Source organism: Hippichthys cyanospilos, chromosome 1 (assembly GCF_059441005.1).
Source record: "Hippichthys cyanospilos isolate Australia breed blue-spotted pipefish chromosome 1, RoL_Hcya_1.0, whole genome shotgun sequence".
NCBI classification, from domain to species: Eukaryota; Metazoa; Chordata; class Actinopteri; order Syngnathiformes; family Syngnathidae; genus Hippichthys; species Hippichthys cyanospilos.
In genome coordinates this window covers 18723616-18737790 of record NC_142369.1, presented here as the reverse complement: position 1 = coordinate 18737790, position 14175 = coordinate 18723616, and the positions used below count along the sequence as shown (strand labels likewise).

Here is a 14175-nt window from a genome sequence, read left to right as displayed (position 1 = left end):
ATATTAGCGGGCGAGTTGTCGGGCTCTAGCGGTGTGGAGTGGAAGCGCAGCAACAATATGTGAAAATACTGTACAGTGAAATGAGGAATTCAAAGGCCGTTTGTTTATTAAAAACTTGATATGTTGTTTCATAACCTTTTATACAACATACTGAAACCTTTTCATCAGACCGCACAATCAATTCAGTGGTGGATCGAAACAGGTGTGAGATGAACTATATATTATATAGTTCATTTTTATTGCCATACCTTACCTACTGTGTAGAAATATGGGGAGATATTTATAAAACAAACACTGCGCCTGTCTCCAATACAAAAAAGCTATATGTATGATCAACCATTTGAAATATCCAGAAAAAACTAATTCATATTTCTTTAGATGAAACATGGTCGATTTTTTTTTATTGGTTGAATTCAAAACAGCACAACTATTGTATAAAGGATATAACCATTAACTCTGCCACAGCATTTAGAAGTCTTTAGAAAAAAAAGAGGGCTGTGATAGTCAGAGTGGCACAAAATGATTTAAAAAAAAATCCAAGACAATAACCAACAAAAAGCAAATGTGCGTCTCTGTTTAAGGTGTTCACATGGAATGATTTTGGAATACATAAAAAAAAGTGAGTCATATACTGTTTTGAAAGAAATGTTTAAAAAGTATGAAATACATGAATCATCTATAAAACGTGATATTCTGTAGAAAATTGTAAAGAGGAGTGTAGTTTTGTTTTGTTTTATTTATGACATACAGTATTACATTATTTTACTATGTATAATTTACCTACTATTAAAAAGTCATGCAGCAATATAGAGAAAACAAGGGGTAGGACCCGACAAGTTCTTGAACTTCTTCCTACTCCTTTTGAACATGTAAATTACTTAACAGTTTTATCTATATTGATGTTTTTTTCCTTCTTTAATTTAAGTTTTTTTTAAAAATTAAATTAAATTTAATTTAGATTCAACTTGTATAGTGTTTATATGTTCAAAAAAATCTAACCAAATCAAAGATTAGGAGGGCTGGTGCTGATAGACATATACTGTATACACCCACACACGCTCTCACAAGCTCATGCACGTATTTCAAATCCAGGTTTAATTTCTACATGTATGATGGATACATAACGTGAATAGCATTGCATAATGCAACACATCACTGAAAAATTAATTGTACCACATTTAATTTTTTTGTTTATACTATAAATATACATTTTCCCTATATCAATGGCCCCTGATCCCCTGGAAAAATAGTTTAAGCAAATTAAGCATCAAAATAATAACATACACTGGCTGCCTCCTTGTGGTGTTCACATATTCACTGGGACATGCATGCTGTAACATTAACATCGTCCTTTGTTTGTTTACTCATCTCTTTTACAGTAAAAATGTGTTCATGGCGGTGTTAAGTATAGTATTGTCATATGCATGCCATGTGCATATACAATATATGCATGCCCAACTCATATTGTGAAAATAACAGAATGAAAGCTGCAGAACATTTTTTTTGAAAGTAAATCAACTTTTATGAACATATGGTCATCTTAGCTCTTTCAACAGTTTGCCTCCGTACTGGCCAAAGAATTTGAAACAACCCATCTGTCAAAGTCTGCTCAAGTTTAAGCACAATGACAGTAAAACATAAATACTGTAGCTAGATGATTATAGTAAATGCCCAATGGCAATGCCAAAAACAAGAATTCAGTAAAACTTTTATTGCAATTCAGTCAATTGCACACAAAATTAAAAACGATGTGAAAAAGTTTCTAATCTTTTTTTATTATGATGTTTAAAACTCATTTCATCTTGAATTCCTCAACTCAAACAATTAACCCCTTATTCCCCAAACAGAGTGTATGTATTCTAAAGTGTGGTGGACAATCAAACACGTCGAAGTTTTTGACCAGGGTTACCAAACTCGTTTTCATGGCGGGTCACATCAGAGTTGTAGTTTTCTTCAGGGGGCCGTTGTGACCACAAATCAAATAAATTCAACCTCATCCATCCATCCGTCCGTCCGTCCGTGCGCCCATCTATTTTCTATAGCTGCTTATTCTCACTAAGGTTGCCAACGTGCTGGCACCTATTCAAGCTGTCATCAGGCAGGAGGCGGGGGACACCCTAAACTGGTTGCCAGCCAATCACAGGGCACACAGAGATAAACCCTCACTCACGCTCACGAAAATACCTGAGGGCCTAAAGGGACAACTAAAGGGACACCTAAGAGTGTCCCATAAACTTACCATGCATGTTTTGGGGATTGTAGGAGGAAACCCGAGTACCCGGAGAAAACTCACGGGGGCATAGAGAGACCATGCAACCTCCACAAAGGATGGCACGAGCTGGAATTGAACACAGGACCTCTGAACTGTGAGCAGGGTGTGAAACGCACAGTTATTCCAGAATTTCATTGGTAATAAGTGAACCTCTTGAAAAAAATAAGAGGCCGCTTCAAAAATGATCAGTTTATGCCAACAAGTATTCATTGTGATGCAAAGAAATTGAAGGGATTTTCATTTCCCGTGAAGGTCTTTGTGACCTGTGGAGTCTCAAATTCTAAAATGTTGACAGACGATACTGTAAATGTACCCCACTGGAGTGATTTTGCCACAATGTTAGAATGAACCTACAAGAGGCTTGTGAGTTTGACCTCTCAGAGACCTCTCACTGTTAGTAACAGTTCTAACTCCTTAACTATATGGGTAAAATTTGCGTTATTGTGGCAAATCTAATAAAAATGAAGACTTTGCTTTGTGACATTGTTTACTGTAATGTAGTCAACACATTTTTGCCTCACTGAATATGCAGGATTAAGACGCGTCTCTCTCTCACTCCGAGCTCAGTCAGTAGTGATCCACTACAAACATGTGTTGCACCAGACTTCAGCGTAAGTATTCATTAGTTGTTTTCAGCCTCCAGCCATTTTCCACTAGTTTCCCAAAGCTGGATCGCATTATGCCACAGTGAATTCCCGCGCCAAAATGCGAGGTCCTACTTTGATACAAGATTACGCTGCTATCTTCACTTATTGCTGTCCCCCATATGCCAGCATCCCAGAGGAAGTTCGAACACTTTTAAGTGTCTGGGGAGTGCACAAAATGACAAACGACTAACGTGTTAATGGTGGAGGAGGGTTCGACACAAGTGTTTCTGCTGATAGACCGTGCTCCCTACAAGGCCGCTATTCATTACCTCCATTTAGGGTTATTTCCCTTGTGCCTCATTACATAGTATCAGGGCCCATTAGGAATGAATTAAGAAAATTCAAGGCTAGCCTGTACTTTAATTTCATCCTGAGGACCAAAAATCCCATGTATGAACATGTCTTAAGATACATGATATTGGAGTCATAAGGGGAAAATATCTATCTATCTATCTATCTATCTATCTATCTATCTATCTATCTATCTATCTATCTGTCTGTCTGTCTGTCTGTCTGTCTGTCTGTCTGTCTGTCTGTCTGTCTATCCATCCATCCATCCATCCATCCATCCATCCATCCATCCATCCATCCATCCATCCATCCATCAGTCCGTCCGTCCGTCCGTCCGTCCGTCCGCCAGTCAACCAGCCATACATCCATCCAACTCGCTAGCTATACCTCTGCACCTTCGAGTTTTCCATAGCTTTGCCATGAGGCCCAGAAGCCTGTGGTATTAATGTTCCCCTCTGCTCTTTTGATCTGGCATCAAGGCATCTGTCATTGATTAGCACAGTTGTGCATGATGACAAGGGGAAGTGGGTGGTCAGACATAGGTCATATTGCTCCCTTCTCGCAAATTCGCATCTCAGCAAACAAAACCCAACCCAGGCCAGGACGAGTCTTCGAGTTTTTCCAAATTCATATTTTCAGCAGATGGTTCAGTGTCAATGCTCACCGAGAATATCCTCAGCCCAAAGTCCCTTTTGTTTGCATCTGCAAGACGTATCTGTGCAGCATTCTCCCTCCATCCTGTCTTGTCTTTATGTTTCCGCTCCGTTGGGGAGATAATCATTAGTGCAATGGTTGCCACATGGATTAACCAGCCTTCAGACCTTAATGGTTGCCCTTTCAGCCATGCAGATAAGGACTCACATACCGTGACCTGAACACTCACAAGTTAAGAGTGTGGGGTATACTCAACAGATGCGATGCAGAGGAGAAAAACTGTATTTTATTTCCACTTGATGAAGAGCCTATAAAAAGTAAGGAATGCCAAAGAGTGCTCACATCGTACGTGTTCCCCTCCAGTTAAATAATCACAAAATAAATAAATCAGAACAGTGCAGACAAAATACAGGCTTAAAGTAACATTTGCTTTGTTGTGTTCTCTAGTGTAGAATGATAAACAGGACATATAAGGTCATCCTTTTGTCTGCATCTACATTTGCTTATTAGCTGGGAGAGTCATATTTATATTTTGTTTAGCTCCTGTTTGGCACAGAAATAAGACAAATATTGCATCGTGTGCCTCACCACTCCTCTCTCAAAGTACATGGTTTCAGTTGTTTGTCAGTGATAGTGCCTTATTTCTAAGATTTCCTAGTGAGTCTTCACCTTCAGAGAAAGCCTCTGCCAATGCTGCATTTTGTCCATTTTCCAATGCATTTGATGAGGAGGTCACGCCATGATGGGAAGGAAGTGGGTGGCCGTGTTTTTCCTACGTGTTCTCTTCCCTCGCACAGGCCTCCCGTGGATGTTGAGACCCACAAACATCTGCCGCTTCTTGTTCTTCCACTCCGCTGACGCGTACGTGTTGTAGCCGTTTTCCTCGATGCGCTCCTTCAGGGTGCAGTCAATGCCAAACTCCCTCTGGAAAAATCGGAAGGAACCAAGTGTCAATTAAAACCCTTTCATGCAGCGATCTTTTTTAAATGATTGTTTCAGAATCTATTTGAATTCTTTCATTTATTTAGGCAATGCTAAAAATCAACCGCAATCCAAAATGTGCATGTGAGATGTAGGTATTATTTTTGTCCACTTGGGGTCACCATCCTTATCTCCTAAACTGACATATGCGTGACTTTGAATGTGTGTGGCTTTAATAGGCAGGGCCTGGCCTGGTGAGTGAATGTATAGTATGCAGTTAGCTGTTGTTATCTTAGTTCATAGCTTTTAATGCTTTAAACAAAAACAAAAAAAGAACACACTTTAAAGATTAATTACGGGTACACCACTATGATTTCTATTCTCTTTTATCTATGGTTCATTTTATTTAATATGCACCAATTGGAGTAATCCTGCCAATTTTGTTGTATACCTAGTGTACAATGATAGCAAAGGTATTCTATTCTATTCTATTCTATTCTATTCTATTCTATTCTATTCTATTGATGTTGATCAATTTAACCTGGTTCTGTCCATAGCAGTTGTATGTGAATGTCTCACTATGTTACAGTTGGTTCAATTAATGCGACTGAAAGTGCACCAATTTTGGGGACATTACAAAATGCTCTAAGTAGCGGTACTAGGCTGTATTAAACAGGCTAACATCGCCTTCAGCTGGCAATCGCAAATGCTGTTGTGTTACACAAACTCTGCGTCAATGCAAAACAAGCCCTAATTTTGGACAAAAAAAAAAAATAATTGACATGGAATGCTACATTGTTTTGCAGTAACATCAGTCCAAGTGGAAAAAGCTGGTATTACCTTTTTCTTATAGCCACATTATGACACATTCATATCACAGATAAGGGAATGATCCTGTGCTGTCTGCCTGGAAATCAAGGGAGTCAACTACTATTCCATCAGACTCACCCTTATTGCCACCAGGAAAAAAAAAAAAAAAATCTGATTATGTATGACCTCAGTATTCTAGAGTTGTGATCCACTTCGAAACTGGACTGTTCTCACTAGAGTTTCCTGTTGGCGCACTTGACATAATGTAACTGCAGGGGATTAACAGATAAGTCCTTTTTGATAAACTCAAGATGATGTATCTGTAACATTTCAACGGGACCTCTGACCCGGACACTCACCGCTCCATACAGCTCTCCCTTCCTGCTGATCGCCAGATAGTAGTTGCTGTTCAGCCCTTTGATAGCCACCACTCCCACATCCACTGATGTAATTTCCAGAATACCTACAAGCAAAACACAGTAACAAGCATTTCATGAACATGTTGGTTGGTCCCCATTCAATACACTGCAATTCAAAATCGCTTTTCAAAACTCAGATGACTATGTAATGTTGGTAATATGTTTGCATGTGGTGTGTAAATGTTTTCAAGATGCAGATCATGTGTCGCAAGATCTTCTAACGAGTTTTTATTATTTTCTTTCTGCGCGTCAGCCAAAGTATGATTGCATTTTAGAAACACCTACAGGATTGAACGTGGGATAGCAGATTCAAGCACTCACAATTGTAAACAAGATTTACAACTGTGTAACCGACTCCAGCTGCACAATTTGAAAATGAATTGGTGGATACCATTGAGATTCTCCAGCTTGTTGAATTCTGTTTGGTGGGTTAGATTTCTAAGTCCCTATGCAAATAATTCAAGACTCCCAAAGACTTAGAGAGCCTTATTTATATCCCAGGTATGTGGTCTTTGTAAGAAGTCAAAGAGATATAACTTCCCAACGTGTCCTTTGACCAGCCCAACTACTTGTCTCGTTCTTTGCTGGCAGTGCGTGTGAACAGACCCAGCAATGAGCACGTGGCGAGAACATATTGGGGCATTTATCAGCCTTTAGGGGATAGAAAGCAAGTGTGCAGAACACCAGCTAGTAAAATGCTTAACATGCTGCTCCATGTAGCTCTGGATTTTCTTTACATTGCCAATGAACCTCCTTGTCTCGTTTTAAAGACACTGTAAAGTGAATGCAGAGAGCTGTTTCTAAATAAATTGAACATATTTGAAGACAACTGCTGAAAAAAAATGTGCAAGGATTGAGAACTATTCACTTGTATAGAAGCTTTTAAACTGTTGCACTTTTCTAGTATTTAATCATAAATATTTTCAAGTAAAATTATTCTCCCTGACTTGTATGACATGTCGCCTCCACTTTTGTTTCCGGTGCTATATATTATACTCGAGGTTTCTCATTCAAAAAGTTGGGTAAAAACTTTGTATCCAATCATATTTCAGCGAGCTAATGTTGTCGGGTTCTCTGAAATATACTAGAGCCTTCAGAACAAAAAGAGAAGGCCTGCCCGCTCCAAGTCAAAGGACACATCCCATGAAATTTGCAGCGCTCAAAACAAGCAGGTTATCATAGATCGCATCAGGGCAAGCGAGATATGCCTCCGTAGGAATCGACTTTTGTATGTTCTGTGACTGGATAATCTCTCCCGGGAGTCTGACAGTATCATTTTGACGCAAAATGCAATGAATTTGTACCATGAAATGTGTTTGCGACAAACATATTGTATTTATTTAACCTACAATGGCATTAGTAGTGAAACGACAACAAATGTAGAAATATCAGTTGCTATGTGGGTGCTCTTCAAACTACAAAACCAGTTAAAAGAATATATAAACCATCAATTATTCAAGCGATGCATCTCAATTTAACAAATCGTGCACTATTCAATGGTAAGTGGTATGTTGAGGCTCAAGTTATAAAACTTATGTTGTACATATGTGTCGTATATTTTAAAATAAAAGTTATATTTGCATTGTTTGTGCATCAATTTGCTTCACATATCTTTAAAAAGTGTGATTTGTTCAATTTAATTGTGTCGATGATGCGGTGAGGCCTAAGACCTTCACTACCAAACCTGTTTTGATATGGTATTTATTGGGACATAACTCCTGCAATGAAAATATTCACATACGTGCACTGTATTTGTATTGTAGTAATAGCTGTGATATATTTGTTTGACAATAGGTCATTAGTTTTCTAAAATGTGTTCTTTTGACCCAATAATAGTTGGGTAACACTGGAGTAAAGGGCTCTTTCGGTTGATATGGTGAAGTATTGTCAAGGGACTTATGGTGACTACGATTATTGTTGGGCATCAGGAAACAAATGGAGTTCCCATGATTCTTTTGATGCTAAGACTTCCTGCCTCACTTGGCGAATTCCTCGAGTCGCCGCACACTCGTATATGGGGAATAGGACGACACCCTTTGATCAGCTGCGCTTTTCTGTCCGGACACCGTTAGTACAGCACCGACATCGGCTACAGGCCGATACCCTGTTCCGGAACTTAGGCAGGGAACCGTGCACCAGAGTGGACAGTGGAGCACACAGGTGTGACCCAAAAGAACAATTCTTCCCTTAAAAGCACTGTGGCTTCGCTCCTTGTCCGCGAGGTCGTGACTGTATCAGTTTCGAGTTCAAACAGTGGCACCTCAGGGCGATGAGGTCTGAAGCGGCAAGGCGGCAGAGGGGACTGTGACACAACGGCCATTGAAGATCTGAGAGAAGCGGCTTTCTGTGTGGAGATCAGGTGTCTGGGATGAAGTGAGGCTGTAAGACAATCTATGGCCAGGTCTAGCTGCTCTGTAAACATGGGAGGGATGAAAAGAGAGAGAACAGAGGAGGACAGTGGAGCCATGACAGTGAGACTTGGGGGTGGGGTGAGGATCAGAAAAGGCCGTAATGATCACTGATCAAAGTCAGCCACCGGAGGCAGGGGCGAGACAGCTTGTATATACACTGGCTCGCACGCACACGCATAAATGTGCTAATGTACGCACGTTTAGCAGGTGGATGTCTGCTCAAGGTTAAGTACACCTGCACAATTTAATAAAAGCTAAGACGAGTATCTAACATTCTGCTCAGTGCTGCATCGTACTGAGATCTGCCACTATTATTTTGTACACATTAAAAATATTTGGGTTAAAAATCCCCCAAACTGGATCAAAATAGGACCATTCTATATTTAACCCCAAATGTTGGGTCATACGAATAAAACAATAACATTTTGAGATGTTTTGTACAAAAAAAAAACAGGGATGCAAAACATCTACATTTTGGGTTTCACCCAATTACTCAAATGAAGATTGACATCTCTTTTTTGTTTCCCAGACTTAGATGCACTTGGTTATTTTTCTCAGTTTTAGACTAACCTGTATAAACGTTGTAAAAAGCAGTTAACAGTTGTTGAAAGTTCATTTATATTGCTATTTCTTTTATACTATCTATACTAATATACAGTATATCATTTTTGTCCATAATACAGTTATATATGTATTGTCGGTGTGGCCAGGTTGGGAGGCGAGAAAGCTTTCTTCTTTCCTTGTGTTGCCTTGCAAATAATTGAGAAAAACTGAAATAGATAAATACTCCAATGTGCTGTCAGTCTCTTTTTGACACGGTTTTGGTTATATTTGGTGCAGCAGTTAGAATATAATTACATAAATGCATGACATAATCCCTCGCAAACAAAATGAATTTAGATTCTTTTGGAGGTATTGCTTTTGACCCAACAGAATTGGGTAACCAAAACAACTACTCTAAAATTGGGTAAACCTAACTCTAAAGAGTGTTTTCTTTGATTCTTTGTTTGTATTGTTGTTGTATTAATTACCGCTCAAAGGAGATTAAACAAACACATAAATAATTAAGTTGTGGTAACAGGGGAGTGGAATCTACTCCATCAATTCATCCATCCATCCATCCATCCATCCATCCATCCATCCATCCATCCATCCATCATATGAACCACCTATCCTCACGAGGAACTTTCAATATGAAACAATCAAATGAATTCCATGAAGGCATTCTTAGGCCACTGTGCACTTACATCAGTGGTTTATTCCTCCACGGAATTCTAAATGATTACAACGGCAATGGCCAATGTTTGTGAAATGACTAAAATTGATGAACCTGTTGACACTTTTGCAATTGCTGTTTTCTTAGTTTCGATCCACCTCAAAGAAGCATGAATGTAGTTTTTACAAGGGGTGTTGTGTTACAATGCAGCTCAGTTCTTATGCCATTGTATGCTGTTTAGTATCAAAATGTCGTACTGTACATCAGGACTCGTAAGATGAAGGCCCCATTCATATGCATGTATAGTTGGTTAATGTAATTGAACAAGACAATTGTTTCCATTAATTAAGTCAGCTCGATTGAAAGAGTAAACAGTCTTGACAAAAATGTCTTGATGACATCAAAATAAACAAAAATAGTTTTGATTTTAAATATACATAAAATTGTAATATATGTTTTGTGGACAAAAAAATGCTGTATTCCAAATCTGAGCATTATTAACTACAAATTTTGCTCCAGCTCCTGTATTAAATTCTATTAAATTGTGCATGTGTACCTAATAAAGCAGCTGGTAAGTGTAAATGTAGCAAATGTAGTAAGGTAATGTGTGGCTTGCATGCTGGACACGCTCAACAACTGCAAATGGTGCGTTGGTTGTGCAATGGAAGTATTTTTCCAAAAGATACCACATGCCATGCAGTTTATCGCTTGTTTTGCTCTCTTTTCGAACTCTTGTCACACCTTCATTTTTCTAACATTTAATTTGTGCCAGCGGATGCCTAGATATGTCTTAATAACACGTAAAAAGGACCGCACGGCTTATATTTACACACAGACATATCTGTCCTCTTCCTCATTTCAGTGAAAAGATATAAATCTCTCTTTCTTTTTTCCCCCAAACCTCCCGAAGAACTCCATCTGTTTTTCCCATGCAAAAGACCATGGCTCTGATTAAAGCGGACAAATGTGTATGAAGAAAAACACACTTGCACAAACTCCGCATGTCCACGGGCGTTTCAGTGCACACATGGCACGACACATTCATATAGTATGTACACTTGTTGACCGGCTTAAGAACTAAAACAGTAAATCTTATGTCATTGTGATTTAAGCTGACTGTTAAAAAATCGCCATGTAACATTTACTAACCCTAACCATATTTAACCACACATCTATGCAGATAAGTACTTAGTAAAGAAGTTTGCTTTATAGCTGGTTCCAACCTAAACACATGCTCCCAGCGGGTTGGAAAGCCATGTGGGACAGTTTTGCACTGGCATGCCCATAAATCTGTGGGAGACTGGATCCTGGTTCTTAAGAGACACTGAGCTGGGTCCTTGCGGGGCCGCAAGCAGCACCCAAAACCAGTGCTTGCACATCCTAAGCACCTTCATAAATCTGTGAGCGGAACTGTCATATTTGCATTGCGATGAAAAGTTTACCTTGCATTTCTGCACTGGCATGCCCATAAATCTGTGGGAGACTGGATCCTGGCTCTGAGGAGACACTGAGCTGGGTCCTTGCAGGGCCACATGCAGCACCCAAAACCAGTGCTTACACATCATAAGCACCTTTATAAATCTATGCGCCAACTGTCTTATTTGCATTGTGCCAAAAAGTTGACCTTGCATTTTGTGCGCAGGATGGGCAAGGCTGTTTGAACAAAAACGGGATATTTTGTCACTTCAAGGGACTGAGCGGAATCTACAAAAGACATCAGACCTGGGATCATGTCTGGCCCCAGGGAGCAAAGACTGAAGTCCCTGTTGTGTGGTGTCCTTTACCGTGTGAACCTGATACAAGTGCACAAAATCCACACAGTGACCCCCCTCAGGACAGAGCTTTTTGATGGCAGCCCCATTGATGTGAAGGACACATGGCTTTGATGTGACCACAATGATCAGCCGCGCCATTCATGAACTTGTACCTGCAACTCGCCCCCCCCCCCCCCCCAGCTCATTTTCGCCACCCTCCCCGATGCAAAGGCCACGCTAACTCCCTCTGAGTTTTGAAAAGGTGCTGCATGCCCTCCTGAAAGTGAGACATTCTAAGCCGACAGAAGGGTAAATCAGCTCCCGTATGTACATAAAGTTTAATGCGCATTTGCACACCACTAATATAATAGTCTGTCGCCTGTTCACCATGCATGTCAGTTTTACAACTTAAAAGAAACATCTAACAAGTAAGGCAGTAAAGGCGTCAGTGTTTAATACGGCCGGTAAATAAAGTTGCGTCTGTCATGACCTTGTCAAAACAAAAATCTCCCCTGACATTGTTGCTCACTTTGATTGAAAGTGTGGTTTAGCATTCCCGGGGGGAACATTCAAAGGCTCCACATGCACGCGCAGTGCTGGGAGGGAGAAAACAGGAAAAAAGAGCACGTGAGAAGAAGCTGTGAGCGGGTACTGGGCAAGCACATGTGTGATCACACACCCACTGGAGCATGAGAGTGGCCGCCAGTCTGATAGGCGCACATGTAGCCTAGCGAGAACCCTTATCGTGAACGCCGATACGTGTAATTGCTTTAAAGTTTTTCCTGAAACCAAATTAGGGGATGTAATTTTCTCAACTGGGAGAAAGAGAGGCAGGGAGATTATAGAAGCATCATTGGAGCTGACATCCATATCCTCCCTGTTGCTCAGTGGTTGTTATCAGCGTTTACTCTGGGCTGATAATGGCCGGGTTATCTGCCCGTGCTCCTTTTAAAGCCATCTGAGAGCTACCAACTCTATGCTGAGTGTTTGGACGGGACAGATACTGTTGGATGTCTGGTTTGAAACTAAACGACAAGGGAATGCTTCATCTTGAGGAATCGGGTTTCCTTGGAGACTGTGGGAAACACCGTACATTGAAGTCACTGAAGCTCATTTTTTTTGGTCATGTGCAATGCATGTACAATACCCTATTCCTAAAATGTTTGGCTTCCATGTTGATCACTTACTGAGCGGGTCATCGTTGCTCTTTGTTCCACTGACCCTTCCGTTCTTGTCGATCCTCAGGAAAAACTTCTGAAAAGAAAACAGCTTCCTCCGTCGTATGTCTCCTTGGAGATGGTTGTAACTGCGCACGTGCCTACCCTGCGGTCCCCCAGTCCGACCCGGGGGCCCCTCAGTGGCCCTTGGCTTGTAGACACCCCCACTTTCTGAAATGTTCACAAAGCTCTGTGGTATGGTGAGCTTCAGTCTGTCCCGCCTGAGATGATGGGAGGCTGCTCCAGGAAGGGAGATGGCAAGACCTACCAGGGCTAGCAAGAGAGGCAGTGACCACGAGGGCAACAGTGTGGTGGACCTCAACCAGCGGCTAGTCCCAGAGCAAGAACGATCCCCAAAGTCAGTCCTGGAGCAGGACAAGGAAGCCTTACTCCCTCCAGCAGCACATCTGATCATGGTAATGTGCTGTGCGGAGGACTAGAGGCAGCCTCAGAGCCTGGGACATGCTGCTGGGGGTGTAGAGAGTCTGGGAGGGCAGGGAGGGGAGTCCGCCACAGTCCGTGCCGGGTTAGACCTTCCCCTCAGCAGAATCCAAATCATGCAGCACCTGTATGAAATCCTATGAGTAAGCAGCCAGTATCCCTTTTGAGTTTTTAACTTATGGGAAAACAGCGTCTGCAGTCCAATTTACCAGGCAAATCAGAAAGAGCGAATATCCATTGGGAGAAAAAAAGGGTTACTCGAATATGTCTTCCGATGAGATAAATGAAAAACTTCTTATCTTGTTGTGTTTTGATTAGTACACAACAAAATTGTTCTCCTGGTTGCCGTTCCGTAGCTTGGACTTTCAGGCAGATGCTAGAATTAGGCAAAAAAGTTCTAGATATTCAGGTGAAAGTCTTGATCATCCGCTGAATCAAAATGATGGGTTGTGTGCTTGCTTCCAGCCGACTCCACATGCGCAGTCAAGTCTTGATAAAGCTTTCTCTGCGAATCCTCCCTAAAAATTCTAGCGGCATACAGTATCACCCAATCCAAGCATGTGTCAGATAATCCACTTGACTTGTTTCACTCTAACTCCTCATCTCGACCTGCTGTCTCACGCGACCCCCCCAAAATGACTGCAAAATGTTCCTCTACAGCAAGGCAATCACCCACTCAGGTAGTGGTCCAGTGGGGAACACTTTAGCCTTCCTCCTCCTCCTCGTCAAGTATTTGATGTGAGGAATCCCGGTGCAATGTCCACACCTGAAGGCTGATCACTGCAAAATGAATGTGTTGCACGTAGCCCTATGACTGTTAGTCACTTGATCCCTCCCTCCCTCACATATGGCATGGAACAAGCCTTCTCAGTGTGTGTGTGTGTGTGTGCGTTTGTGTGTGTGTGTGTGTGTGTGTGTGTGCCTCATTGCCCAGATGCATGATAGTCTAACTTTTGTGACTGTGGGAGACGTGATAGTTTATCTTGAACTGTTGCTTCCAAGGCAGGGAGACAAGATCTGCAAAGACTTAATTGGTGTTTGTATGAGTAATTTTTAGGTCAATAAAAAAGTGCGGTATGTGTAATGGAACCAGTTTATCTAAGTACTAGGCTTCAGTTACTA

General features: G+C 41.1%; 1 protein-coding gene across 1 annotated transcript; it reads right to left on the bottom strand.

Annotated features, from left to right (window-relative positions):
• Nucleotides 1–4173: 4173 nt before the first annotated feature.
• LOC148429535 (fibroblast growth factor 10-like) lies at nt 4174–13819 on the bottom strand. The gene is made up of 3 exons (XM_088420138.1): nt 12583–13819; nt 5955–6058; nt 4174–4788 (listed from the first exon to the last, which is right to left on the bottom strand). The coding sequence occupies exons 1-3, from the start codon at nt 13025–13027 to the stop codon at nt 4597–4599; spliced, it is 741 nt and encodes a 246-aa protein (XP_088276264.1). The 5' UTR covers nt 13028–13819; the 3' UTR covers nt 4174–4596.
• Nucleotides 13820–14175: the final 356 nt, after the last annotated feature.